We start from the raw sequence: 26429 nt of genomic DNA, 5'->3' as shown, positions 1-26429 counted from the left end.
GAGCCACCAAAACACACACACACACACACACACACAAGGAGCGACTACATGGTCTAGCATCACTGTGCTGAGCCACCAACACACACACACACACACACGAGGAGCGACTACACAGTCTAGCATCACTGTGCTGAGCCACCAACACACACACACACACCCACAGGGATCAACTACACGGTCTAGCATCACTGTACTGAGCCACCAACACACACACACTCACACACATGGGGAGAGACTACACGGTCTAGCATCACTGTGCTGACCCACCAACACACACACACACACACATTCACTCCCACAGGTATGCACACACTCACACACATATTAAGCTGCTGTGTCTGCAGCCCATCTGACCCAGACCACCCAATTCCCACAATAGGATGAAAGATAGCATGCCATATTTGTGCGGGTGTATCTGTGTGTGTGTGTGTGTCCCAGTGTCCCTGATCTGACACAGTGAGTCCCTGCTCTCAGGCCCCAGCCAAACAAGGGTGGAGGGAGGTGGCAGCTGGAGTCTCTGTCACAGGGATATGGATGTGGGCACACAGTGTGGCATGGGCACCAGGAAATAATTAAGCCCCAGGCCACCATACCACGGGGCAGCAGCAGGGTGGAGAGAGAGAGAGAGAGAGAGAGAGAGAGAGAGAGAGAGAGAGAGAGAGAGAGAGAGAGAGAGCTGGTATAAGCCCTTGGTACCATCGGGGTATTGATGAGACCATGTCTGTGGGCATCAGTGGGCAGTGCTGGGCATCTTGGTTTTTGTTTTCTCCTCCCCAGTAAACCCCAGAGACGTGTTGGATTGTTTGTGTGGCATCTCTCATGCCATGCCGTGGCATGGGTGGGGGGTGGGGGTTGAGCTGGCATAAGCCGCTGGTCCCTTCCCACGCCACCAACAGGACCCTGCGACCATGTCTGGTGTCCAGTGGGCAGTGGTCTCTTGTGTCTGTGGTCTCTCCAACCTCCCGCCTGACCTCCTTCATTGGCCATTGAATATTGTGTGTTTGTGGAGCATCCCACGGACAATACCTCGGGGCACCACCAGGAGTCTGGAGGAGAGAGCTGGCGCACACAGCCATGCTGGCACATTCCCATGGTGGCATTCTCAGGGCACTGGGACCTGGACAGTGGGCATCAATGGGCATCGTCGTAAGAGAGCATCCTTGTCTCTGGGCTGTTCTTCCTCACAGTCACCTGGACAGTCTCCCATCTTGCTTGTGCCAGCGCTTCTTTCTCTCTTTCTGTGTGTGTGTGTGTGTGTGTGTCAGGCAGGGAAACAGAGGGAGAGCTCTGGGCATGAATCGGAACATATTAAACAGCAGCAGCTACAGGAGGAAGCTGTTTGAGTTTCTCCCAGCAACCAGATGATACATTCAGTTGGTAAACCCTGGCTGTTTATGTGGTTTCCATGGAGACAGTCACAAGCCCCTCCAAATGTGACACAGGGGACTTGGGGGTAGTCTTATTAATCCCGGCAGAATGCTGCCTCATCTACGTTAAACATCTATCAACAGCGTGTGATGGGAATGTGTGTGTGTGTGTGTGTACGGTAAGTAGGGAGGCATTGAGTAATTTATCCCTCTAGTAGTCCAAACAGACTCATGAGTCAGTGGCTTTCAGTGGGACCATCAGAGGTGTTCAAGAGAGCAAGGTTTTAATCAGTAGCAAGAGGGAGAAAGAGAGAGAGAGAAAGAGACAGACAGAGAAAGAAAGAGAGAAAGAGGATGGTGGTAATGGTGAGGGGGCAGCTCCCTCATCTAAATATTTCATGGCAGTGTTATTCGCCTCTGTGTTTCCATCGGTCTTCCTCTCTCTGTTCTGTTCTTCCTCCACAAGTGTTCAAAAAAGGAAGTGTGTGTGTATGGAGGGGAGGGGAAGGGGGTATGGGTAGAGGGGAACAGTGGTATTATCACACTGTTTTGTAAAGTAACATTGTGTTGCTCTGCAATTTGGTACAGAGAATAAGAGACTCCATGTGTAGTTAGAGATAGAGAATGTTCTCTCTGGGGGAATGTCCTACTGCGGCTGCCCACCACATACATGGAGTTTCATCTCGCCTCAGATTCCCACCCCTCTGCACACATACTAGCTTCCTCAGCCATGAAATAGGAGGACGGAGCGAACAAATGAAATAGTCATCTTCAGAGCTGGCATTACTGCTCGGTAAAATATGGCGTTGGTTTTGACGGCGACAATTGTATCAGCTATCATTTCATCCTGAAAAGATTGTGTGTGGTGCTGGAGGATTTGGCATAGAGGGGATCCAGCTTTTGAACAGGGATCCTCAAAAGGACGACCGTATGGTCTGTGACTGCATGAAGGACATGACAGACCACTGGGCATCGAGAAGAGGCACGACTAGAAGGAACCATCTGAGATTCCAACAACGGCGAGAGAGAGAGAGAGAAAGAGAGAGAGAGCAAGGTTAAGATGCCAAAGGAGCACCAGAGAGAGGGAGAGAGAGAATTAAAGAGAGGGAAAGAGAGGGAGGTCTCTGCTTAGGTCTGGATTTCATGGCTGGACAGGGCCACATATGGCGCAACAGCTGCCGTTAATAAATAATAATTATTTCGCTCTGTATCCTCATGAATACGGTTCCAGACCCAAGAGCCGTCTCGGCTCTGACGGAACATAGCATAACATCGTTTTATTACATTATTTATCGACCAAGCAGACTGTATCCGGGGCAACACGCATCGCTTACATTTCAGGCATTATCTGGCAAGCGCTGGGACTCCGCTAAGAACATCTCTCTCCTATGGTCCCCTTGGGCCAAACACACACACGCACACACACACACACGCACACACACACAAGAACATACACACACACACACAGACACGGAACACTGAAATACAATTCTGTCCAAGTTGTTCTGGTTAACAAGGTGCATGAGCTCTTGTGACACGTCTATGGAGGGCATCGCGTGTGTAAATCCAGCACTTAAGGGAGCAGACGACTGCAAGCAGAAACAAAAGGGTCCATGAAACACAAACCTTTCATTTATTCTGGCTTCACATACCTAACTGAACTAATCAATCTCAATTAGCTTACAGTAACACACATGAATTAGCCAATCAAAGAGCGTTACAATCATACTAACTCCAATGGGGCACAGTAAGGCAGAATGCACAGGATATGTAAAGGGCTGAGGGATCCCAGCAATGAGACTGAGAAGCTATTAGTGAAAAAAGATTTTCCCCTATGACCTATTGTGACCTCTAGATGATGACATCAGCAGAACCGTTGCCTGTGGCTACACACTTGAAATTCCGTGCACTTGGGTTCTACTAGGCATGCTCGGACTTCGAGTGTTAGTGTTTTCCCATACGCTTGCATTTACATGCTTGAGGTTTTCAATAACATCGGCCAGGGGTGACCATTAAATGTGCATTCTTGTTGGAACGCAAGTATGCATCGGGTTTTTCTCTTTAACTCTTTGCAGCCAATGTTTAAAGGGGGTATGTGTCATGTGTTTTTTTTTTTGTTTAAAGTATTCAAACATATTGACCTAGAAATAGCAACAGAATGTGCTAAAATAACCGCTTTGACCGTTGCTCTGCGTTGCCCTTATACCTGAGTTATGCAGCATTAAATACAAAGCAAGTACCGTAAACAGAAGAGTGCTACTGGTGATACTGGTGCATCTGAGGGAACTGGAATCTTACAAAACTCCACACACGCTGTAGCCTGATGCAGTCATACTCAATTCTAGTCAGAATATGAGTCTGGGACGTACTGTAATTATGGGGCGTATTTCAACCGATAGAGGTGGAGATTGTCTCTGCACTCAATTGGATAGACCTACATGTAACCAATCAGAGCAACAAAATAGCTTACCGTGAGGTGTAGGAAGAAAACACATGAACCATCCTTCTTCTCCACAAATGCCTTAACATTGTTTTCTGGTCTATTGCAAAAGTTAGTGCCGTCAATAACTCCTAGCCTACAACACTCATTAGCGAAATCTAAGAGATACAGTACATAGTAGGCCTAGGGTAGGCTATTAGGAAAAAACTGATATAGTTTAGCCTATAGCCTATATCCCCTCCGTTTTTAAAAATAATTCTGTTGAACACTGATATGCTACAAACATGTTAAACAACTGGGAAAGGCTGTCGCAAATCCCTCGAACAGGTGGTCAATCAGAGATTTCAAATGAACGAGGGAACATGTCGCAATGCAACAGCGCTGTTTTCCCTTGATGAAAGTTAAACCACAAGTTTTCCCACATCTCAACTTTGGCCAAAGTTTTCAGAAATAATCGTTTTCAGTAATAAAACCTCATTAAATAATATGCATTTTCCATATGGGGTCTTAAAAGCCATGTATCCTTCTAGCCACAGCGTTTTTGTTTCAAACATAAGCCTAATCTAAGCGTGCTCAGATGACGTGATAGACCAGGCGCTGTTGGTCACCTGTCCATCATCGTAAAGCCCGATTTGATTGGTCCGCCCGATCTAGGGCAAGCATACTTGCTCCACAATGGAGTAATGCCAGACCGAACTTCCCGACCTCAAATGTTGTGGGCGGGACTAAGTTCGGAATGGCACCCAGGCTACACACCTCAGCAAAGCAACACATCACTCAACGGCTCAAGTGATATGTAAGGCACATTCTCTTCCTCATCCCTAAGGCAGCATAAAGAATGGGGTGCTTGTTCCAAATGTCTAGTACCATAAGGGAGCTGCTGAATTTGAAAAGAAACCCCTTCTGTCCTTAATTTTCCAGAGATGCTTGGAGCTAAGCTGAGGAAGAAGAAGAAAAGAAGAAGGAGAGGAAACAATTATTATTTGAAATAACATTTAAATTGAAATATAAATTGGTAAAACAAACATAAAATCACAAACTCAGCATCACCATAAGAGTTATATTATCATAAGGTTTAACAAGCAAGCTGTACTTCACAAAAATCCACCAGGTGTTTCCATTCTCTCCAATGCCAGAAAGGATAGATGAATTCTAACAATCAAAACCGCAACCCATACACACTTCCTAACTCTTGGCGCCTAGACCTTGGGTACCATGAAAGGCGCTATAGAAGTCGAAGGTATTAATATATTATTATTAGACTCACTTTAATGTAGCATGAGAAAGCAAAGCTCACAAGTCATCTCTCCTCCTCCTCCTCCTGCTCCTCCACCCTTGAGATACATGAGGTCCAGCTTTGCATCTGTTTCAGCGTACAGTAAGTTATGACCGGTCATGGACTGTGCTGACATCTTGTTTATTTATGACCAGCACCCTATTTAAATCATCAATCCATCCTGTCCACCCCAGCTGACAAGCCTTTGAGTGAAACCAGCCACCCCATATCGACTTGCAAAAGGAGTAATGGTGCAGTGGGTTATCGAGCCCTGGGTCTGCGGACTGGCCTTTAGCGCCATGCTAATTGGTGACTGGTGGTAGATTAAGAGTCCCGTGCTGGGGTACTTCGTCAGTGTAAGGCTAATTGGTTAGCCTGTCGGCCAGTTCCAAGTTCGTCCACCTCAGAGCCCACAGTGTGTGTGTGTGTGTGTGTGTGTGTGTGTGTGTGGTGGGAAGTCTCAGTGGAGCTGCAAACCTCTGGCTTGCCCTTTTCCCCGGTCCTCTGCCAAAGATGGAAACGCTTTTGTTCATGACCCCCGGGGGAGGCCGGATCTGCCATGATAAACCACGTGCAGCGTAGCATCGCTCGGCTGCGGCAAAGCCAGATCCATGTGCCACACACCGCTGTTAAACATCATTCCCCTGTTGTTGTCTTTTCAACGATATCCCCTAGCCAGCAGTTTATTTTCAAAAGCAAAAGGTTTGGAAAGCACTAGCACTGGTGCTCTATGAAACACCTTGAGACTTGAGACCACATTCATTCTTAATGGAGCTATATTTGATTTTTTTGATGTGAAAAAGGGGTATTACTATACACTGCAGCAATCTCCTATGTCCTATGAAAATATACAGACATAGGGCTCAATCTCCTATGTGTTATCCTAAGCAAATATACAGACATACAGTAGGGGTCATTCCGTGTCAAATCAAATAAGGTTGTTGCAGCACCGTCTCAGATTTTGCTCAATCCTTGTCTATATCAAGAATGGGTCCCATCCACCCTACATAAATGGGAGGCATTAATATGCAGGGTCAAAGATCTCATACCTCTTGTGTGATGAGTTGCTTCATTGTATAAAATACATGCTGCTGTTGAGTGCTCTTTTTTTCTCTTTCTCTGTAAATATCTGTTTTATCATTTTGCATTTTTAATCTCTTCTTTTTAACACAATTAGGTCTATGCTTTTATATATCATGTATCCTTTTATCCTTTTATTATTTCATGTAACCTTATTGCCCCCCCCCCCCCCCCCTCTGTTTATATAACTCAGTAAACAGTTGATCACAAAAAAAAGAAAAAGAATGGGTCCCAAAACCATGGCCATATTTATTCAAATCATAGTTCTGTTCAAATCCTATGCCTTCAGGATATTTTCAGCCCTTGACATTACATTCATTTACAGCCTGAAAATCACATTATTTGGGAAGCAATGTTTGGGCATTAATATCATAATAGTATTATTCAAGTTTGCAGCCCAAACTTTGTAGGGTGGAAGACAAACATGTTCTCAGTATGACTGAACCATTACAAGTGTGCATGGCATTCTCATTGATTTTCTAAAAGGCCATAGATTTGGAAAAAAGTGCAAAAGAGTAGTATAAACTTTTTGGTATCAATCATTAGTTTTGTCTTGTCATACTATATTTTATTAATTTTGTACCAATATGGTGATCTCTCCACATATAATAGGCTTGGAAATGTTTAGAATTATCAAAGGGAGGTTGTGTTTTTTGGTCATTTTCATAGGCTGAATGGTATGTATAAGTATAAGTAAGTATATATACTCTTTTGATCCCGTGAGGGAAATTTGGTCTCTGCATTTATCCCAATCCGTGAATTAGTCAAACACAGACTCAGCACACAGTGTACACACAGTGAGGTGAAGCACACACTAATCCCGGCGCAGTGAGCTGCCTGCAACAACAGCGGCGGGCGCAGAGCAGTGAGGTGCTGTGCCTACTGGTCGGGGTTCGAGCCGGCAACCCTCCGGTTAGTCCGAAGCGCTAACCAGTAGGCCACGGCTGCCCCTCTGGGGTAGCTAGTAGACATTTGAAAATCGATGTGAAAGTAGCTCTGTGTATATACAGTATTGGCATTTAGTGTACAAAGTCCCTATGTTGTACCATAGGTAAAAAAATAGAGTCAAAATCATTATTTTGCCTCAGGGCCAAGAATGAAAACACATTGTTATACAATGTAACCAAATAAATATATGTATGTATGAATGAAACATGGTACATTATTGGCACTTACACAAAATGACTATAAACTATTTCCACACTGATTTTATGTTCCTACTAGCTACCCTATATACCATTTTAGTCATATAAACATTACCAATATCTTCATGTGCATTTGTTCTAGAGACCTCAAATATTGGCTCTACATGAATATAGTAGGCTATTGTATTTGCAGACAAAATAATGGTGTCATGTGGAGGCAAAGAATTAGTTTAGAAGACCCTCAGTGTCACCAGTTTTACATTTTGTTCCATATCTAGGGCCTTATATATAACTAATGGGCATGCAGTGCAAACTTTTAAATGACCAATCATACTGAGATGTCTGTCTTCCACCCTACAACGTTTGAGCAGGCTTGGAATAATACTTTTCTAGATATTAATGGCCAAACATGATAAGGCCTCCAAGACAAGGCATTTCTGAGAGTAAACAGGATACAAAATCAAGGGTGAAAAAATGTATGAAAACATTGGAATTTAACAAAAATATGTTACAGGTCTTAGTTTTGGGACCTAAATATTAGGTAGACAGACTTTGAGCAAAATCTGAGACCATGCAGTAACCTTGGATTTTGTCTGATTTGACACGGAATGACCCATATGCTTACCAAACGTTTTAAAAGCACCCTCCCCCCTTGATGTTTTCACAAATCACACCCTCTGTACATTCATCTGATGACTTTAGTTTTTTTTTTTTTGCCACGTTGAACTTTTTCTCAGACAATCGATTCCACACCCCTGGTAAAATATGTTATGGTATATGGTATGTGGTAGCCACTACCAAAGAAAACAGTCTCTATTCCAACAACAATATACACAGGTCGGCTTAGATGAAGCTGACATTGAGCATATGAAGGTTGGATTGTTTGTGTCCCACTGCCTGGCTGGATTTCATGCATTACATGCATAGTGGTTTGGGCTAGTCAAAATGAACATCTCTTCTGAACTAACAAATACAGCATATAGAAGTGTCATAGAAAACTGATATTTGAAAATATTTATGTCAAATTCTTCTGGTTTTGTGTTAGTTCACAAAGTCCTTGGCCTGTTTCACAGACCCAATGACATTGAATAAACACCAAAATGTTGCCCAGATCTACATGCTTTGTCGAGGTATATATTATGTTTGTGTAGTTGATTCATTAGCTTTGGGGTGGGGTCATCTCTAATGATCTACACCGTGTGTGTGTGTGTGTGTGTGAGTCAGTGATGAGATCTTTGGGGTTGTCTGCTGAAAGACAAGTTATGTAAGTGATGGCATCTATGATATTTGTATTGAGAGAAGTGATTACATCTTTGTTTAGTGTGTGTGTGTGCGTGTTTGTGTGTGTAAGAGGCAGAGTGAGATTAGATCTCTGAGAAAGTGTGTATGTGTGTGTGTGTCCTCTGTGTGACAGCAGTAGTGTTATCTGTGATGCTGCTGTCAAGACTAGTCCAGACAGCACACCCCTGTGCCAACCCTCCTCCTCCTCTCTACTCGTCACTCCTCCCTACTCTCCCTCTCTCCTCCTCCTCCTCCGCTTGCTTATCACTCCTTCCTCTCTCCTCCTCCTCCGCTTGCTTATCACTCCTTCCCCACTCCTCCTCACTACTCCCCCTCTCTCCTCCTCCTCCGCTTGCTTATCACTCCTTCACCTCTCCTCCTCGTTCCTCACTACTCCTCCTCCCTCCCATTCTCATCACTCCTTCTCCGCCTCCCTCTCTCTCTCTCTAGAGCAGCAGCCCAGGGTCCAGGGCATTTCTCCTCTTCTCCTTCTCTCTCCACAATCACTCCCTTTTTTATTAGGACTTCTGTACAAGGATAGTAAACTGGAATGGGATGAGGATCAAGTATACAGTATGAAGCGCTGCTCTTTGTTAGTAATTCCCCCATGAAATGTGAATTTGCTCTGCAGGTCTGGAAAGGATGCCATTGAGGTCTGTTTTCCCGAACTTCCCATTTTACGACTTCCAGAGGCGCATACCAGCAGTGAAATTGAACATGAATTTGTGCATTTAAGTCTTAAGTCACCAAATCGTGTCAGAAGACCAGCAAACACATCTCTCTGGAAGGTTTTAAATGCAGTTGCTTACTCAATTCCAAAGACAATACACATTCCTGGGCTTTTGGTGATTCAAATGGGCGTTTTCAGACCAACCTGCAGAGCAAATTCAAAACTGCTAACAGGTTTGTCTGGGTTCACCCAGGCTACCGTCCTCCGAGAATCCTCACCTCTTCTCCCCCAGACCAGAATGCCCACCCCAGCCCTCTAGAGTGTTCAATCAAAAAGGAATCACTCCTCCCCAATCTCCATTCTTATTCCCCATCTCTCTCTTCTCTCTCTACAGCTATCTCTTTTTATCAACACCTCCACACCTCCTCATCTGTTTTTCCCATCTTTCCTCTCCTCCCAACAGTTATGCTTCTTAAAGGTGCAGTGAGTAGTACAATCAATGACTTCACCTTTAAACCCCCCCCCCCAACCACCATTCCTCCTCCAATCTCTCTTCATTTTCCACACCTGGCAACTCTCCAGTTGCTTCTCCTCTCTTCCCTTCTTCATCCTCCTCTCCTCTCTCTCCCCTTTCACTTCATCGGTATTTAGTATGTCTTCATTTGTGTTTCTTTTTTTTTACTGATGATAAAAGTTTTTTTTTTTTTGATGTTTCCACCCTACAGCACCTGTGTCCCTGCAATGGAGTGCCCGCAACTACAGACGAGTATGCGCTCTGCCTGCCATACCAACCAGCCTGGCTCTTTGGCATTGTGGTCAAGCTGCAGGTTTAGTTCCCCGGAGACCTGGGGTCACTGCTCTTTTTCTTTGCTACATATGGTGTCGGAAGTGGGATCACTGGCCGTGAGGCCATTGGAGGTGTGCCCAATGTGTGAGCTGTGTGAGGGACCCCCCGGATAGGTTGACTCCTGTGTGAGGGACCCCAGAGGTGGGTTAAGCACTAGTGTGTGGGGATGGGAGAAGTGCAGCTGGTGGATGTGTGAGGGACGCCAGTGTGCAGGAAGCACCTAGGCACGCTTCTCAAAGGAGAGGGCAGTGTGATGCACCTACAGTAGGCACGCTTCTCAAAGGAGAGGGCAGTGTGATGCACCTACAGTAGGCACGCTTCTCAAAGGAGAGGGCAGTGTGATGCACCTACAGTAGGGACGCTTCTCAAAGGAGAGGGCAGTGTGATGCACCTACAGTAGGGACGCTTCTCAAAGGAGAGGGCAGTGTGATGCACCTACAGTAGGGACGCTTCTCAAAGGAGAGGGCAGTGTGATGCACCTACAGTAGGCACGCTTCTCAAAGGAGAGGGCAGTGTGATGCACCTACAGTAGGGACGCTTCTCAAAGGAGAGGGCAGTGTGATGCACCTACAGTAGGGACGCTTCTCAAAGGAGAGGGCAGTGTGATGCACCTACAGTAGGGACGCTTCTCAAAGGAGAGGGCAGTGTGATGCACCTACAGTAGCTTCTCAAAGGAGAGGGCAGTGTGATGCACCTACAGTAGGGACGCTTCTCAAAGGAGAGGGCAGTGTGATGCACCTACAGTAGGGACGCTTCTCAAAGGAGAGGGCAGTGTGATGCACCTACAGTAGGGACGCTTCTCAAAGGAGAGGGCAGTGTGATGCACCTAGGCACGCTTCTCAAAGGAGAGGGCAGTGTGATGCACCTACAGTAGGGACGCTTCTCAAAGGAGAGGGCAGTGTGATGCACCTACAGTAGGGACGCTTCTCAAAGGAGAGGGCAGTGTGATGCACCTAGGCACGCTTCTCAAAGGAGAGGGCAGTGTGATGCACCTACAGTAGGGACGCTTCTCAAAGGAGAGGGCAGTGTGATGCACCTAGGCACGCTTCTCAAAGGAGAGGGCAGTGTGATGCACCTAAGCACGCTTCTCAAAGGAGAGGGCAGTGTGATGCAGTGCCGTGACTATGGTTGAGTATGTGCTCTGACCGCCATACAAACAAGCCTGGCTCTTTGGCATTGCGGTCAAGCTGCAAGACTAGTTTAGTACCCCAGATACCTGGGTTCAGGGCTGGGTGGGGTGTCTGCTCTCTCCCTTCGCTCTTTTCCCATCTCTCACCGTCTCCTAACCCCCCCTTCCTCCTCCTCCTCTGTGTCTCTTCACCCCTCACAGCACCTGTGTTCCCTCCACTCTGCCCTGGTGCCTCCGCTCTTCAGAGATGGGCTCCTGTCGGTGGCCCCATGCCAGGGATGCCTCACACTCCCCTGGCATCTGCTCCATCACCTGGCACCTGCACACACACACACACACACACACACACTTGCGGGCATGTACACACACACAAATGCGCAGACCTGCTCACACACACAAAAGCAAAAACACACACACAAAAGCACATGCAGACACACACACACACACCTTAAGGAGGGGCATTGTGTATGTGTGTGGGGCAAAGTGGCAGACTACTGCCAGCAGGGCATCCTTTAGAGAGAGAAATGTCCTTTGCAAAGAGAAAGAAAAAAAGAAGACAGACACCCATATAGGTACAAACAGGGACAGAATAGAATAGAAAAAACAGAAAGAAAGAGAGAAGAGGAGGTAAGACAGACAGACGGAAGGAAAGTCAGCTTCCTAGCAGAGCAGATGGCTCCAGTCACAAAGACAGCGAGGAAACCATATGTGACTAAAATGTGTTTATTCAGTGCATGGTGCTCTTTCAGTTTTCTGTTTGCTTTATACATTTCTTTTCTTTCGCAGCGATGGCGAGAAAAGCAGAGGGGTTCCGGAGGTCTCACCCTGAGAGACAGGAAGTGACCTCACAATCCCCCCTCACCCCTCAGCGATCCTCTGCTCTCCTCCACCCAAACCAATGCAGGAACACAAGGAGGGGAGGGGAGGGGGGTTGGTGCAAACAAACACAATGGGAGGCCTACAACACTTTGGTTTTCTGTACAGAATACTATTTGCACTATAAAAGCAGGTTTCTTGTTTCCTGTTGGCTCTGTCTGTATTGTTTTGTTGATTTGTAGTTTTTCCCCTCTTCAAATAGAAATGTACAAAGTGTTAATGCGCAGGGGGGTGGTGGGGTGTTCTTGGCTGAGTATGGAGCTGGTTGGAGGGGACAGTGTGCACTCACACAAACACACACACATGCTCAAACTGAGAGAAGATGCTGGGCTGGCCAATCACGTGACACTTTACTGGCTGTCTCCCCCTAAGGCTTCACTGACAGCACTTTTAGTTGACAAAGGTCAGAGGTCAAAATGGGACGATCAAAATCTGTGACATCAATCCCCGACCGTAAGACTGATCTCGGAAGAGATCCTACCCTGACTTTGGTGCAGAAATAATGCCACTGCCTGTTCCTGAGTCAGATAACACGTGGAAAGGAACTGAAGAGTAATTAAAATCAATTAACTGTTGCATGTTTGATGAGACATAATGATTGGTGGATACACATTAATTATTAAAATAGCTATTTCTTTCATGTTAATGACCTCTGCCTATCTGGATGAACCTTAACAGATCTGCATGGGTTTTCAGAGTGTGGTGTATCTGTGGGCACTGCAGGTCCCCTTGCTTGTGTGTATGAGTGCACATTGCCCCCTCTGGTAGAAAAGTAGAAATACACTGAAAATGACTGCACAGCAGAAAAGTTGCCAGTGCAATTGTTTCATGATTAAAACAAACAAAGAAAATATGAACACAAATAATGCCTGTAGCTGGTGTCTGGAATGTTGTGTTGCATCTAATTAAAAAAAAATAAAAAAAAAAAAAAAAAAAAAAAAATCTGACTACGTATACATATCTGCATTTTTTAAAGCAGGTTAACTATGATACTGAGTACACACACAAAAATGACAAAATTGTAAATAAATACGGTAGAAATAAAATAGAATGTAGTTTCACTACACTGCACCCCTAAACCCAAGAGAGAAATGGCTCTGAACGGCCCCCCACCCAAGAATCATCATGACAAGGACAACGACAGCAACAACTAAAATCGTAAAATCTATGAATCATCAACAAAATAAGCCATACAATTAAAACATGAGAAAAAAACTGTACTGTGTCTCCCGATGTTTGACTGTAATACATATCATTTTTTATGCAACAAAAACCATCGAACAGACATAATCATTCACATAGAGAAGGACATTAAAGTTAAATTAAATTAAATTCAAAAATTACACTTTTGTCATCAATAAAATGGAACAAATACATTTGGATTTATGAAACCTTGCACCTTCAAAAGAATAAAAAGACATTGAATACCCAGAATCCTTTGCCCTCGTTCACCAGACCTCTGAGCATAGCTGAATGCTGTTGGCTATTGGTCGTCAAAGCCATGCAAAAAAGGTAGTCTTTTTCGATAGAGAAAAAAGTAAAGTTTCCTCAAAAGTCCATCATTTTATCATGGCATCAAGTTGCACAAAACCCATTTGAAACCTCATTGTAAAATTCCCTCATATAAATGTTATCATTTTTCTTTTAAATGAAACAAATATCCAAAAATATTTTCCTTTTTTTTGTCATTGAGAAAAGAATCTTCAGCTCAGGTTGGCAAGGAGACATCTGGGATTCGTCTGCAGTCAGTCTGCTGAGGTTCAGGAGAGGAGAGGAGAGAGGGATTGTGGGATACTGGGGGTCTGGCCACTGTTGCTTTGACCGGGGGTCAAAGGTCATGGGGGGATTGAGGGGGTGGTGATGAGGGTGTTGCATGGTTTGGCTGCAGTCCCAAGGAAGCTAGGTTAGGTCCTCGGCCTCCGGGATGAAAGGGGATCTCTGTCCTCAGCAGCAGACTGGGATGGTCAGGCCGGAGGTCAGGGAGGTGGTGAGTAGTCAGTGGGTTGGTTGTTGGCTATCCATGGCAGTGCAGGTGGATGGAGGTTAAGATGGTGGTGACTTACTATGCGTATGTGTAAGTGTGTGTGTGTTTGAGAATGTGTGTGTGTGTGTTTGTGTGTGTGTGTGTGTGTGTGTGTGTGGGAGGGGGGTGGTAAGAAGGGTGGGGTAGTGGTCAGGGGCGTGAGATGAAGAGTCTCTCTGAGGTAACCAAGTGTAAGGGAGTGATAGCATCAGTGAGGGAGAGGGGTAAAAGCCAAGGGAAGGCAGTGTGTGTGTGTGTGTGTGTGTGTGTGTGTGTGTGTGTGTGTGTGTGTGAGAGCGAGTGTGTGTGTTGGCTTGGTATTCACGATCCCTCTGGGTTGTCGTCAGCCGGCTCCCTGTATGAAGAGTGAACAGCGAGGTGAGAAAGGCTGGAGAGTATCGGCGGCAGCATCATAAAATAAGAATAGTTTTGGCACGCTGCGGTGACACAGACACCGGGGGTGGACAGCACTGCACCAAACACCCATGGAGGCATCAGACGAGAGAGGAGATGAGAGGAGAGGAGAGGAGAGGTGGAGAGAGGAGAGGAGAGGAGAGAAGAGGAGAGGAGAAAGGGAGAGGCATAAAAAGATGAGAAAAGAGGAGAGAGAAATGGAGAGGTAAGGGGAGGAGAGATGAGAAGAGAGAAGAGAAGGGAGAGAAGATGACAAAATGGAGAGTTGAGGGGAGGAGAGGAGAGATGAGGAGAGGAGATAAGAGAGGAGAAGAGAGAATAGATGACAGAATGGAGAGGTGTGGGGGGGGAGAGATGAGGAGAGGAGAGAGGAGAAAATAGATGACAGAATAGAGAGTTGGGGAGAGGAGAGATGAGGAGAGTAAAAAAGTAAAGAGAAGAGAAATGGAGAGAACAGCACATACTGTACACTCTTAAAACAAATCTGTTGTCCCTATCTGGACACAGAGATGTGTTAAAAAACAACAAAAGTTGTGTTGTTTTCAACTCAAGTTGTGTTATTTTCAACACATTTAAATCTGGACACAAAGATATGTTAAAAACAACTCAAGTTGTGTTGTTTTCAACACATTTGTTTTAAGAATGTGTACAACCGCCAGTGAAAGTGGACAAAGAGGGGGAGTATGTGTGTGTGTGTGTGTCTGTGGTGTATGAAAGTGATGACTGAGTGCGTGTGTCTGTCTGTCTCTCTCTGTGCGTGTGTGTGTCTGTGGTGTATGAAGGTGATGACTGAGTATGTGTGTGTGTGTGTGTGTGTGTGTGTGTGTTTGGTGGGTGGTTATGTGGAAAAGGGTCTGTTTTATGCATTCAAAGTCCTGGTGCAAACAGACTGCCAAAGTAAAGAGAACAGAAGATTAAATGGAGGAACAGTGAGAAGGAACGAGGGAGAGAAAAGAGAAACAAGAGAAGGAACTTATCATCCATCTAGTGGAACTAGCCTGTGTGCATGTGCGTAGGCATGTGTGTATCACCATATGTGTATATATGTGAATGGATATGTGTGTGTGTGTGTATGTATGTGTGTGTGTGTGTGTTTGTGTGTGTGTGTGTGTGTGTGTGAATCTATGCGTGCAGTTATGTGTTTGTTGTGTGTGTGTGTGTGTGTGTGTGTGTGTGTGTGTGTGTGTGTGTGTGTGTGTGTGTGTGTATGCATGTGTGTATGGATGCGTATGGATGTGAGTGTACATATGTGTGTGTATGTGTATGTGGAGCTATGTGTGTGTGTGTGTGTCTGGGCTGTGTATACATACCACCCTGGCAGCTGGCTAAACAGCACCAGGCCCACACGGAGCCTTGCACAAACATGGCCACAATTAAAGCCACATGGCTCACTGAGCCTCCACAGGCTCCCCTTGCCCTCCTCTCCTCTCTCTTTCCTTTCTCTTGCCTTCTTTTTCCTTCCCTCTCTCCTCTCCTGTTCTCTCTTTCCTCTTCTCTCTCTTCTCTCTGTTCCTCTCTCTATTTTCTGCTCCTTTCTCATCTCGTCTTCCTCTCTTCTCATCTCCTTTCTGCAACTTCTCTCTCTTTCTCTCTCTCGCCTTTGCCACCAAAGCTAACTGGATTAACAGCTAACAGCCCATGCAGTACCCACACTGAGTCAGAGAGGAAGAGAGAGAGAGGGAGAGAGAGAGAGCACAGAGGGGGGTCGGAGAAGAAGCAGGTCGTCCAAACAGCCTCTCAAATACTGACTCAGCCCGGACCGCCTGTGGGCCAGTGCTGGGCCAGGCCCATGCCAGAGCTGCCTGGCTGGTTTCCGGAGGCTGTTAGAGGAAGGCGTCCTGGTGTGGCATCAGAATGCTGTTATAACATGCCAACTCTTATGTTCTTATGTTTCTTTATTCATGCTTTATTTAACTAGGGTAGGCTAACGTCTGTCTTCGTACACACACACACTCTGTCTCTTATGCACGCATTACTCTCTCACATTACTCTCTCTTTCTCTATTTCATTCACTCACTCACTCACACTCTCTCTCTCTCTTTCTTTCTCACACACACACACCAGTGTGTCCAGTACAACCTACTGGGAACCTCCAGCAGTGCCTGGCTCAAGGCCTCATACTAGCCCCTCCACCAACACACACACACACACACACACACACACACACAATCTCCCCGCCTCCCTACCAACCCCCCGCTCCCCGGTGACTCTTGTAAATCTCTCTCCTCCGTTAATGAGGAAGTGCCACCATGTTGTTTACATTACGCTGTTTAGTCTTCCGGGCCACTTAGATCCTGCTTGTTGTGCACAGGAGGCCTGTTCCTCAATGGCTGCTGCCACTATGTACCCAGCACAAAGGGGGAGGAGAGGAGAGGAGGAGACGAGAGGAGAGGAGAGGAGGAGAGGGAGAGAGAGTAGAGAAGATGAGAAGAAGAGAGGAGAAGACAGGAGAGGAGAAGAGGAGGAGAGGATGATGAGAAGAGGAGAAGAGAGGATGCCATCACGCTCTAGATATCTCAGCACTGTGGCAGCCTACTTTAAAAAAAAAAAAAAAAACACTTCTCTAATACTAATTAGTGAAGCTGCACATCAAGAGCGTGTTTAATGTGGGAGCGTCTGATGTGTGTGGTGGCGTGTCTGTGGCGAGAGAGGAGACGAGGGAGAGGAGGAGAGGAGAGGAGGAGAGGAGAGGAGGAGAGGAGAGGAGAGGGAGAGGAGGCGGAAATGCAGACAGGCTTTTAAACGCAAGCTAAAACTGAGCTGTAAAACCCTTCCCCCTCAAAACATTCAATTCAATTCAATATTTATAAATAATTATATAGTGCCATGACTATATAAAATGAAAATGTCTCATTGCTCTTCACATAGCCAGGCTTGGACTTTCCTACTTCCTCGTCCCTTTCCACTTCCTGGACACTTACACATCTGTCCACTGCTCATCCAGTGGCCCTTACATCAGGCTAAGATTGATGAAACGAATCTTTGAAACTGATGAACTGAGTACTGGCGCATTTGACTTATGGCTTCTCCTTAATACAGCGTTGCTTGGGTTGTTATTTACTGTACCTTACTTCTAAGTCACTTTGGGTAAGAGCATCTGTCAACTGAATAGATGTTAACGGTAAATTTAAACCAAGAAGACAACAGGCTGGAGGCAGGCAGACTCTCTCTCTATCTCACACTCCCTCTCTCTCCCCCTCTCACTCTCTCTCTCTCTCTCTGACTACAGGAATGCCACAGAACCTCACACTCTCCCAAATAGAAACAAACAAACCAAATAGAAGGTCCAGACACTGCCCTCTGAGAGCAGTCCATTTGAATGGTCTACACAGATGTAGCTGGCTCTGAGGAACATCATCAACCCTTATGGCTTCACCTTTCCTGCTAGAGTGTCCACAGCACTATAGGCTATACCTTCCCTGCCAGAGTGCCCACAGCACTATAGTATATACCTTCCCTGCCAGAGTGCCCACAGCACTATAGTATATACCTTTCCTGCTAGAGTGTCCACAGCACTATAGGCTATACCTTCCCTGCCAGAGTGCCCACAGCACTATAGGCTATACCTTCCCTGCCAGAGTGGGACACTAAATAGGTTTATAGGTCATAAAATACACACTCATTTATAGGGCTTTATTACACGGCTCTTCAGAGTGCTGCAGAACGTTCCATTCACATGAATGGGCCTTCCCAACGTTCGGGCCTATGTTAAATCTACATAAATCACCGGCAAAGCATTTAATGATCGCTGTCAATGGCAACGGGGTTTGTGCTTCTGATTAATGTCTTTCATATCACTACGGAAGGACTGGAACTTCATTCAAACGTGAAGGCAGACGGTTGATCAGCTGTGTTCTAAAGAATGTTCGATTCAAGTTCAGCAGCGTGTGTTGCGAACTATTTGTTTCTCAGCAAATGCCACGATGAACGGTAACAAATAGGCTAGGTTATGTAGGCTAAAGTCATATCGTGGGGAGTTTATTATTTCGTTTTTGGCAAGTAGCCGTATAATAAGCGGGATAATGTATAGAACGCCGGTCATTACTGTGAAAATAAGTCCCTTCAGGGCGGAACAAGACCCCTCCGCTGCGCGTCGGGGTCCGGTTCGCCCTGTCGGGACTTATTTTCCCAGTAATGACCGGCGTTCTATACATTATCCCTTACTTATAGGGCATTTATAGGGCTTTTTATGCTATAGCTTTAACACATAAACTCTTATAGAATATAACACAGACACTTTTATAGTATAGCTCTCACATAGACACTCATTGGGTATAGTTCTAACACAGATTCCCAGGGAATATTATAGTTCTAACACAAACTTTTATTGTCTATAGGTTTAACGTAAACTTGCACTGTCTATAGCTCTTACATAGAGTCCCGTAGAGTATAGTCCTAACACATTCACACACACCACACACACACACACACACACACACACACACACACACACACAGGGTCTAAGGCTTTCAGGAGCTGCTGCCAGGCGGTCTGGTGGGAATAGCACAGCGGCCTCATGGGGGATTAGTCAGTGATCTGCTCGGGCGGGCAGTCATGGGGGTCAGGTAGTGTCTAGCACCGTGTAAGACAAATAATCTCTCGCGTCCGTGGGGGAAAGAGAGAAAGAGAAGTGGGCAGAGATAGAGAACGAGTGAATAGAGGCAAGAAAGAGGGAAAGAAAGGGAGACACCCACAGAGGGGGGTGAACGAGAGGATGAGAGAAAGGAGGAGTGGGAAAAAGAAAGAGAGGAAAGAAAAGGATGAACTGAAAGTACTGTATGTGTGAGGCTGGGAATGCATGACAAGGGCAGAGAGATGGAGAGAGCGAACATCTAGACAGAAGAGAGAGAGAATATTTAGACAGAAGAGAGAGCGAGAGAGAGGGAATATCTAGACAAAAGAGAGAGAGAGAGAGAGAGAGAGTGAATATCTAAACAGAAGGGATAAAGAGGGAGAGAAGATGAATGATGATGAGGGCAAATAAGACACACTAAAACCAATATCACACACACACACACATGCCTATACAATATACATATACTGTATATGAACACATACAAACAGGTACTCACACACATGCACAAACAAACACACGCACAGTGTCTAACCTGATGCTCTTACTCAGGGGTGATCTCTGTCTCCTGATGCACCACCACTTTGGTCACGGCCATGTCAGGGTGCTGCTCCTTTGCCTCCTTTATGGCCCGGGCCAGAGCCTGAGAGAGAGAGGGGGGGAGAGAGAGAGAGAGAGAGAGGGAGAGGGGGAGAGAGAGAAGGGGACACAGGCAGAGAGAAAGACGTAAGATTTAAAATTATTAAAATTATTCTGCGGTAATAGTATTTGCGTAGGTTGTACAATAATACTGTAATAATAATAATAATAATAATAATAATAATAGATAAATGCTGTTACAGAAGAAAACACTGTGTGGAGTTGTTGCGCTCCAGAACAAACTGTCCTGTCCAGTGGAAGCATATGTCCTCAGTGCTCCACTAAATCAGCCGAGCTCTATGACTCCACAGCCACTCATGTTATGATAAAGGTGACAAGTTCAGCTAGTTCAGCTGCCCTATCAAATCTTCAGCGCACACACAGCCTCAGCCTGTAGAAGACTGTGGCCTGCTAGCAGCTTCAAATCACACACTCCCCAACTTTTAGAGTTTTGCCAGTCCGGTGCTGTACCTTATCGTGGTCAATCTCTGTGTCTCCGGTGATGACAATCCGCTTCTCAATGCGGGTCTCCGAAATCCCTCCCTTCACAGTCTGCTTGAAGTGTGAAACAGAACGGACAGATATACAGGGAAAGACAGAAAAGAAAGATTGAGGAGAAGAGGAGGACAGGAAAGGAAGTCAAATAGAAGTGGGGGGAAAACAATAGAAGCATAAACAGCCCAAAAGGGCGAATCGTATACGTTGTGATTTCTTTGCCACCACAGTGCCAAATCTGGTGGTACAGCATGTCCTTTTCATTGGTACAATGAGGTTTTGAACTAACAAGCTGTTAACAGTGCTGCCATTCGTCTGTCTTAATAAGAGAGGCCTCGTTATGGAAACATGTGGTCTGCAGATGTGTGATAGGATGCTTGCAGCTGCTAAGGGGCTTTAACGTGGCACTTCATGGATCAATTCCAAAAACTTGATTTAGGCCATGTCCACACGTAGCCATGTCCACACGTAGCCATGTCCACACGTAGACGGGTATTTTTCCGTTTCCAAACTCGGCTCGTATCCCGGTTTTAGGGTCACGGTTTTCGGCTCTGTACGGTTCTTGTTTTCTTTCTTTCTCTTCTTTTCTTTTCTTTTCTTTAACACTTCAGAAACATCATACTTCAACATATGATCTATAGCTTAATTATCCACCATTCAGGCTACACTATTATAATAGTTATATCTTGTAACCATGCTCAAACTGAAAGAATTTGACTTGACTTTAAGCCCATCATTGAGACCATCTCTGAGGAAAGGTGAGATTTTGATACAGCAAGAGTGAAGACATTGATGATTTCAACATGCTTTTCATTTGATTGGCAAAAAAGTAGAATGTGTTATTGCCATCTACAGGAACCTGTTCTTTTTTAGCACACAAAGATTGACTGAAATGTTACAGAATATTTTATGTCTACACATACAGTAGCGTAGCCTACCCAAGCTACAGTATATATGATAGCTTCTAGGCTACCGCATATGACCAGCCCTTTAAATGCCCGTTTTCTCTCCTGCCTGCCTATTTTGAACGCTCCTCTAGTTTCTCTCTATTTACTCACTGAAACTGAACGTTAGATCTTTCATGTGAGGACACTCATTTTAATATATTTTATTTTCGAGGGCTTTTGAGATCTGGAGTTATTACCTTACAGTAAAATTAATTATTATTTGTCTACTACACGTCTCCCATGCACACATGAGAGTTTTTGTGAGGGCTCCTTTGTTAATATTTGGGAAACTGCGAGTAAGGGGCTGCGACCGCACAGCCTAGGTTGCTGAAGTGCCATGAGGGTTCAGCAAATGAACTTCAGAAACAATGGGCCTCATTCACCAATATCTTCCTAAGAATTTTCTCAACTGTGTTCTTAAGAAGGTCCTACGAAAACTCTTAAGCAGATTCACAAAGGTGTTCTTAAACCTCAGAATTGTTTGCAGTTTGGTTCTTATCATGATGAATACCATTTCTTCATGATAAGAACAAAACTGCAGTTGACGGGGTGTGCAAATTGTTCTTAATTAGCGTAGGTAAACGCCCTGTCAATCCTCATAAAAGGGCATGATACTGCAGGGCTGTGTGCACAGAAATTGAGGCTGAGACACCACCTTTCATTTCTACCGTATATTATACACTACATGAGCAAGACAATTTGATCACTGTATATGACACATACTTCGAAGTGTAAGCACTGCTGCAGGAATTGAACAGTAAATAGTCTTTATATTTAGTAGTTAGTATAACAAGTGAAAAAGTGTTATTTGTTGTTTATTTATTTCAAAATACCTTAATGTTTTGTAAAATAGTGGAATTTACTTATTTAATAATTATAATATTTTATTCAAAAATATCATAAATGACAAAATATATAGTTGTTATTTAAATTATATTATATTTTGCACCTGCAGATATGATGAAAATGCAATAACCATTGATTTTGCACAAGCAAGTCAGTTCTCAAATGTGCGTAAGAGTGCTCTTGAGTGTCTCGCACTGCCATCGTCATTTCTGAGTCATATCACTCTCTGTCTCTCTTTTAAATGCCTATTCCCTGAATGGTAGGCTACAATTACTATGTGTTTTATATATAGGCTAATATCGAAACAAAATAACCCAGGCAGTCTCATCTAGGATATAACACAGGTTGAAGTCAACGTGAAGTTGGTTCTATTTAGGGAGGTGAATGTGTGTAAACATCTGTAGATGAATCAGAAATGACATCGGAAGACAAGGAGTGAATAGTGGCAAGAGGCAAGCCGAAGGCTGCTGACAAGGGCCCGACGCTATCGTAAAGCAATTTACAAAAGATTCACTGAACAAAAATGCTGATGTGGTACATGAAAATTTAGCTAAAAATGTGGAGAATGCAATGCAATCAAGCAATTTGGACGATATATTGTCACAAGCTGGCAGAATAGTCAACATTTTCTTTGGAGACTGTTTTGCGAGACAGAGACTGGGGATAGGCTACAACATAGCCAATGTACGACTTTAGCCTTTTAATATATTTGCTGCATTGGATCAGTCTTTCTAGAACAGGCAAGGGCTTTCTAGCCTCACATCAGCAGCGCTGCATCACCCATATAGCCTACATTAAAACAACCAGCGGATGGTGGGTGGGTGCGGTTTTGAAAATTGGTCAAAAAACTTTGGTGCTGATGGATAGCTGATGGATGATAAGTTTTGCTATGCAGTTATGGTTGAAATAATAGCCCATCAGTGCATCTCTAGTGTGTGTGCCTCTCTCTCGCTCAGAGGGGAGGGGGAGGCTGAGGGGTCGATCAAGCATGGATTCTAAACTCTGTGGTGGATAGGATCTACAATTAGGTGTTAATTGATATTACTACGCTAGGTCAAAGTACTCCCAGTGCCATTGCGCCACACATTGTAGTTCTCCTGTTTATTCGCTTGGATAATCGTCATGTTTCATGTTGTGTGACCGTAGACATTTTTATCAACTACTCGTGCAACTGTATTTAAGTCGGGAAAACGTGGATGTTTTTGATTACTTCTACGTCTGGCTACGTCTGAGCCCGCTAGCATAGCAACATGCTAACACAGTCGCGCCGCGCACCAGAGCGTTTGAGTGCACGTACCGACATGGGAGAGGTATGACTCAACTCGTGAAAGTTAAGGTAAGAACATATATTACTACTGACATTGGGTGGCGTGTTTGGTGAATCTTTTTGGTGAATGAGGCCCAATATATGTAAGCTGCTTGCACACAGTCGCAATTCTATCTACCGTTTTCTTTCCGCTGTCATCATAGGTCAAATTAAATCCAAAATGTACCCACACACCAGACTTATGTGACACTGGCACATCCTCCAACTCTGGGCTGCCTTCGTTATCTCTCCCACTTACCATTTCTATACGTGACCCGCAGCACTCTACACCTCCTCACGCGAAAGGGGAAAAAACTGTCTGAAGTCACACCGTACGATACACACATGCCCCGAACCGAATGGTTCAGATTTTTTACATGAACCGTGCCACCGCTAGTGACTACATGGGGCATGCTAATGGCTCTGTATATGAAGAAGGAACCTGAGCTGAACCGAGTTGGGCCTGGGTGTGGTTGTCTGACGGGTGGGGCTCACCTTGGTGATCTGGGTGGTGGTAGTGGTGCTGATGGTCTCCGAGGTGATGGTTTGCGCACTCAAAAGCATCCCAGAATCCCTCTCTGCCACCGCATCTGTTGTTGACTTCAAGAGGGGAGTGAAATGGAATGCAGTGTAATCAGCAACAAGGAGCCAATTGGAGGTCAAAAGGTCAAATACACTACATTTCCCACAGTCCTCCACTCAGAGCTCAATCGATATTTCGGATATTAACGGGAACTGCCTCCATGCTACAGAAACCAGCATGACGAGACTGACTTTTGACGAGATCTGACCCTAATCGGGTCAGTTAATAACTGTAAGTCACATAGCACAGTCGCATCGTAAGACAACCTGTTGAAAATTAACAGCTGTCAAAATTAGTCTGTCCTTTCCTGAACAGAATAACTGAAAATGGCAAAAAGTTGTTGTGTAAGTGGTTTTACAATTGAATGCCAGGTTTTGACAGCTGTTCATTTTCACAGTTGTCAAGACATTGTCATCACAATCATCAGAGGAATACATCTGGAGAGAACCACAGAAAAATGTGGACTTAGAACCTGTGGAAACAATGACGGCATGAACAACATTTGGATTTTCTGAAATGACCCAAATGCCTTCTTCGGAAGGTGGTCTCAAAGGAGGATTGAAAGGAAGATGGAAATTTGAAAGGTTGGGTTCTAAACTCTTGGAAAACCCTAAAGGTGTAGCCTTGTTGCGTTTGCTTCTTGAGTGCTTCAGGTCCACAATTTCAATGAGTTGTCTCCAGACTGTGTTCTTAAGTCATGTAATACTTAAGTTACTCTTGGTCCCATGAAACTAGAATCTACCATCGACTAAGACCAGATTCCTTATCAGTAAATACGACTACAATTCCCAGCATGCCCCTCACCTGCGCAGCTTCGTATGTAATGGTCTTAGTTTCAGTATGCACGATGGGGACCTCTTTGGTGGCCACCTCCCTGCAGAGGGAGTTGGTGACATCAGAGATGGTGATTGTCTGAGTCTTCACCACAGGGGACTGCGAGAGAGGAGTCAGGAAAGCTAAGTGAGAGGAGCCATCTTGTTTTACTTTTGTAGTCCCCCACCCTCTCCACCCACCTGTGTCTTACGTCAGAGCCAGGAGGTCACTGATCACATCCCTCCTGATGGCTAACTTAACAATATTATCATAAACCTTTCCGAGGGGTACTTAAGGCAAGCAATCAGTGAGATATGCTATAGGTGAAAAACAATGCTGAGCTCTCATAAATGGCTTTAATATTTTGGCAAAGACTTACAGACATAAGGGAATACTTACTCCATAAAACCTTCTGCAATAAAGCACTCTCCTTTCATTATTCCCATTTCGTTTAAGAGAGTGGCAAGGAAATGGATGCCAGTTGTGTGCGGTTACTTTTCTCTCCTTCAGTCCCTCCCTCCCTCTCTCCCTCCCTCTCTCCACTAGGTAAACACTTGAAAGGTTTTGAAAAATAAACATAAAAATAAATCTTTACCCCATAGCAAAGGTAGAAAAGGTAATTTACTAACCCCAAAAATGACCAATGTACAAACTATGTCCAAACAACAACATGAGTGACTACTGAGTCTTGATGATAGGCCTAATCTTCCCTCTCCCCAGGGATACGACTGTGTCTGACACTGCAAAGGGTTTCGGAGAGGGGGGGTTATTAGTGTGTGTGTGAGTGTGTAGGTGCGTGTGTGGGGGGGATCTCTCAGGGTGCAGGCATCCACATCAAGCCTCTAGGCCTCCCCACTGGCACCCCCTCATCAGGCAATTACTAGCGCTCTCCCCCACTCACTCTCCGCCTTAGATATGCAGATTATGCAAATTCACAGCCGTTATAAATCACTTTCATTTCTTCAATTTTCTTTTTTCTCTCTGCAGCTTTTTTCTTATATTTATCTTTTCATCTCTGGGCGTGGAGCCAAGAGGGAGTGGAATTTGATTTGGCCACGTTCTGACACCCCTAAGTCAATAGACGTGATATTTTCAGTGGCTCCAGATATAACGGAGCGAGAGGAAGAGGAGAAGTGAGGGGCGAGACAGCCGCCGTGCCACTGGACGTGCGTTTTCACTGCTGAGAGACTCTCTCCCCGAGCTTGTCTGTGAGGCAGCGTGCTTAATTAGAAGGCCCGGAAGGTTCTTTGCCTCTCGCGGAGCGGTTTTCGTCCCAAAAAAAAAACAAGGGGTGCAGCACACACTAGAATGCAATGCTGCAATTCTGATAGGATTTCTAATTAGGGAATGGGTGAAGGGAATGCAGAGACAGGCTCTGATTATACAACAGTAGAGTAAGGTATGCGCAGTAACGAATTTGGATTTCAGATCTAACAGTCGAACCAAATAGACACAGAGAAACTTTTTATGGCCTAACGTTACAATGTATTGTGTTATTTTCTGAAGAAGGAGGAAGAGTGAAGACCTAGTGATTAGTGAAGACCAATTGAGTGCACCAGAAAAAAAATACACACTCTGTCTGACAGCTTGAAAAATGCAAAACAAAAGAAACAAACGAGAAAAATCAGTGGAATTGAGAGCATAGTGGACCTGATGCTTGAAGCTTGACAGGACCTGCA

The 26429-nt window shown here is 44.9% G+C and overlaps 1 protein-coding gene across 4 annotated transcripts in view; it reads right to left on the bottom strand.

Annotated features, from left to right (window-relative positions):
• Window positions 1-11942: 11942 nt before the first annotated feature.
• epb41a (erythrocyte membrane protein band 4.1a) overlaps window positions 11943-26429 on the bottom strand; it is a 79410-nt gene continuing 64923 nt past the window's right edge. For 2 of the 4 annotated variants that reach the window (XM_042076519.1, XM_042076520.1), the window contains 5 exons: window positions 24742-24870; window positions 23850-23954; window positions 20232-20315; window positions 19670-19764; window positions 11943-14489 (listed from right to left, as the gene is read on the bottom strand). In XM_042076519.1, the coding sequence (XP_041932453.1) occupies window positions 14456-14489; window positions 19670-19764; window positions 20232-20315; window positions 23850-23954; window positions 24742-24870 (447 nt within the window). In that variant the 3' untranslated portion in view covers window positions 11943-14455. Of the gene's footprint in view, window positions 14490-19656; window positions 19765-20231; window positions 20316-23849; window positions 23955-24741; window positions 24871-26429 lie in introns of all 4 variants that reach the window. The other 2 variants (XM_042076521.1, XM_042076522.1) reach the window with 2 other exon arrangements.

Source organism: Alosa sapidissima, chromosome 21 (assembly GCF_018492685.1).
Source record: "Alosa sapidissima isolate fAloSap1 chromosome 21, fAloSap1.pri, whole genome shotgun sequence".
NCBI lineage: Eukaryota > Metazoa > Chordata > Actinopteri > Clupeiformes > Clupeidae > Alosa > Alosa sapidissima.
The sequence above is the reverse complement of the archived record's forward strand: the minus strand, read 5'-3'. Positions and strand labels throughout refer to the sequence as shown.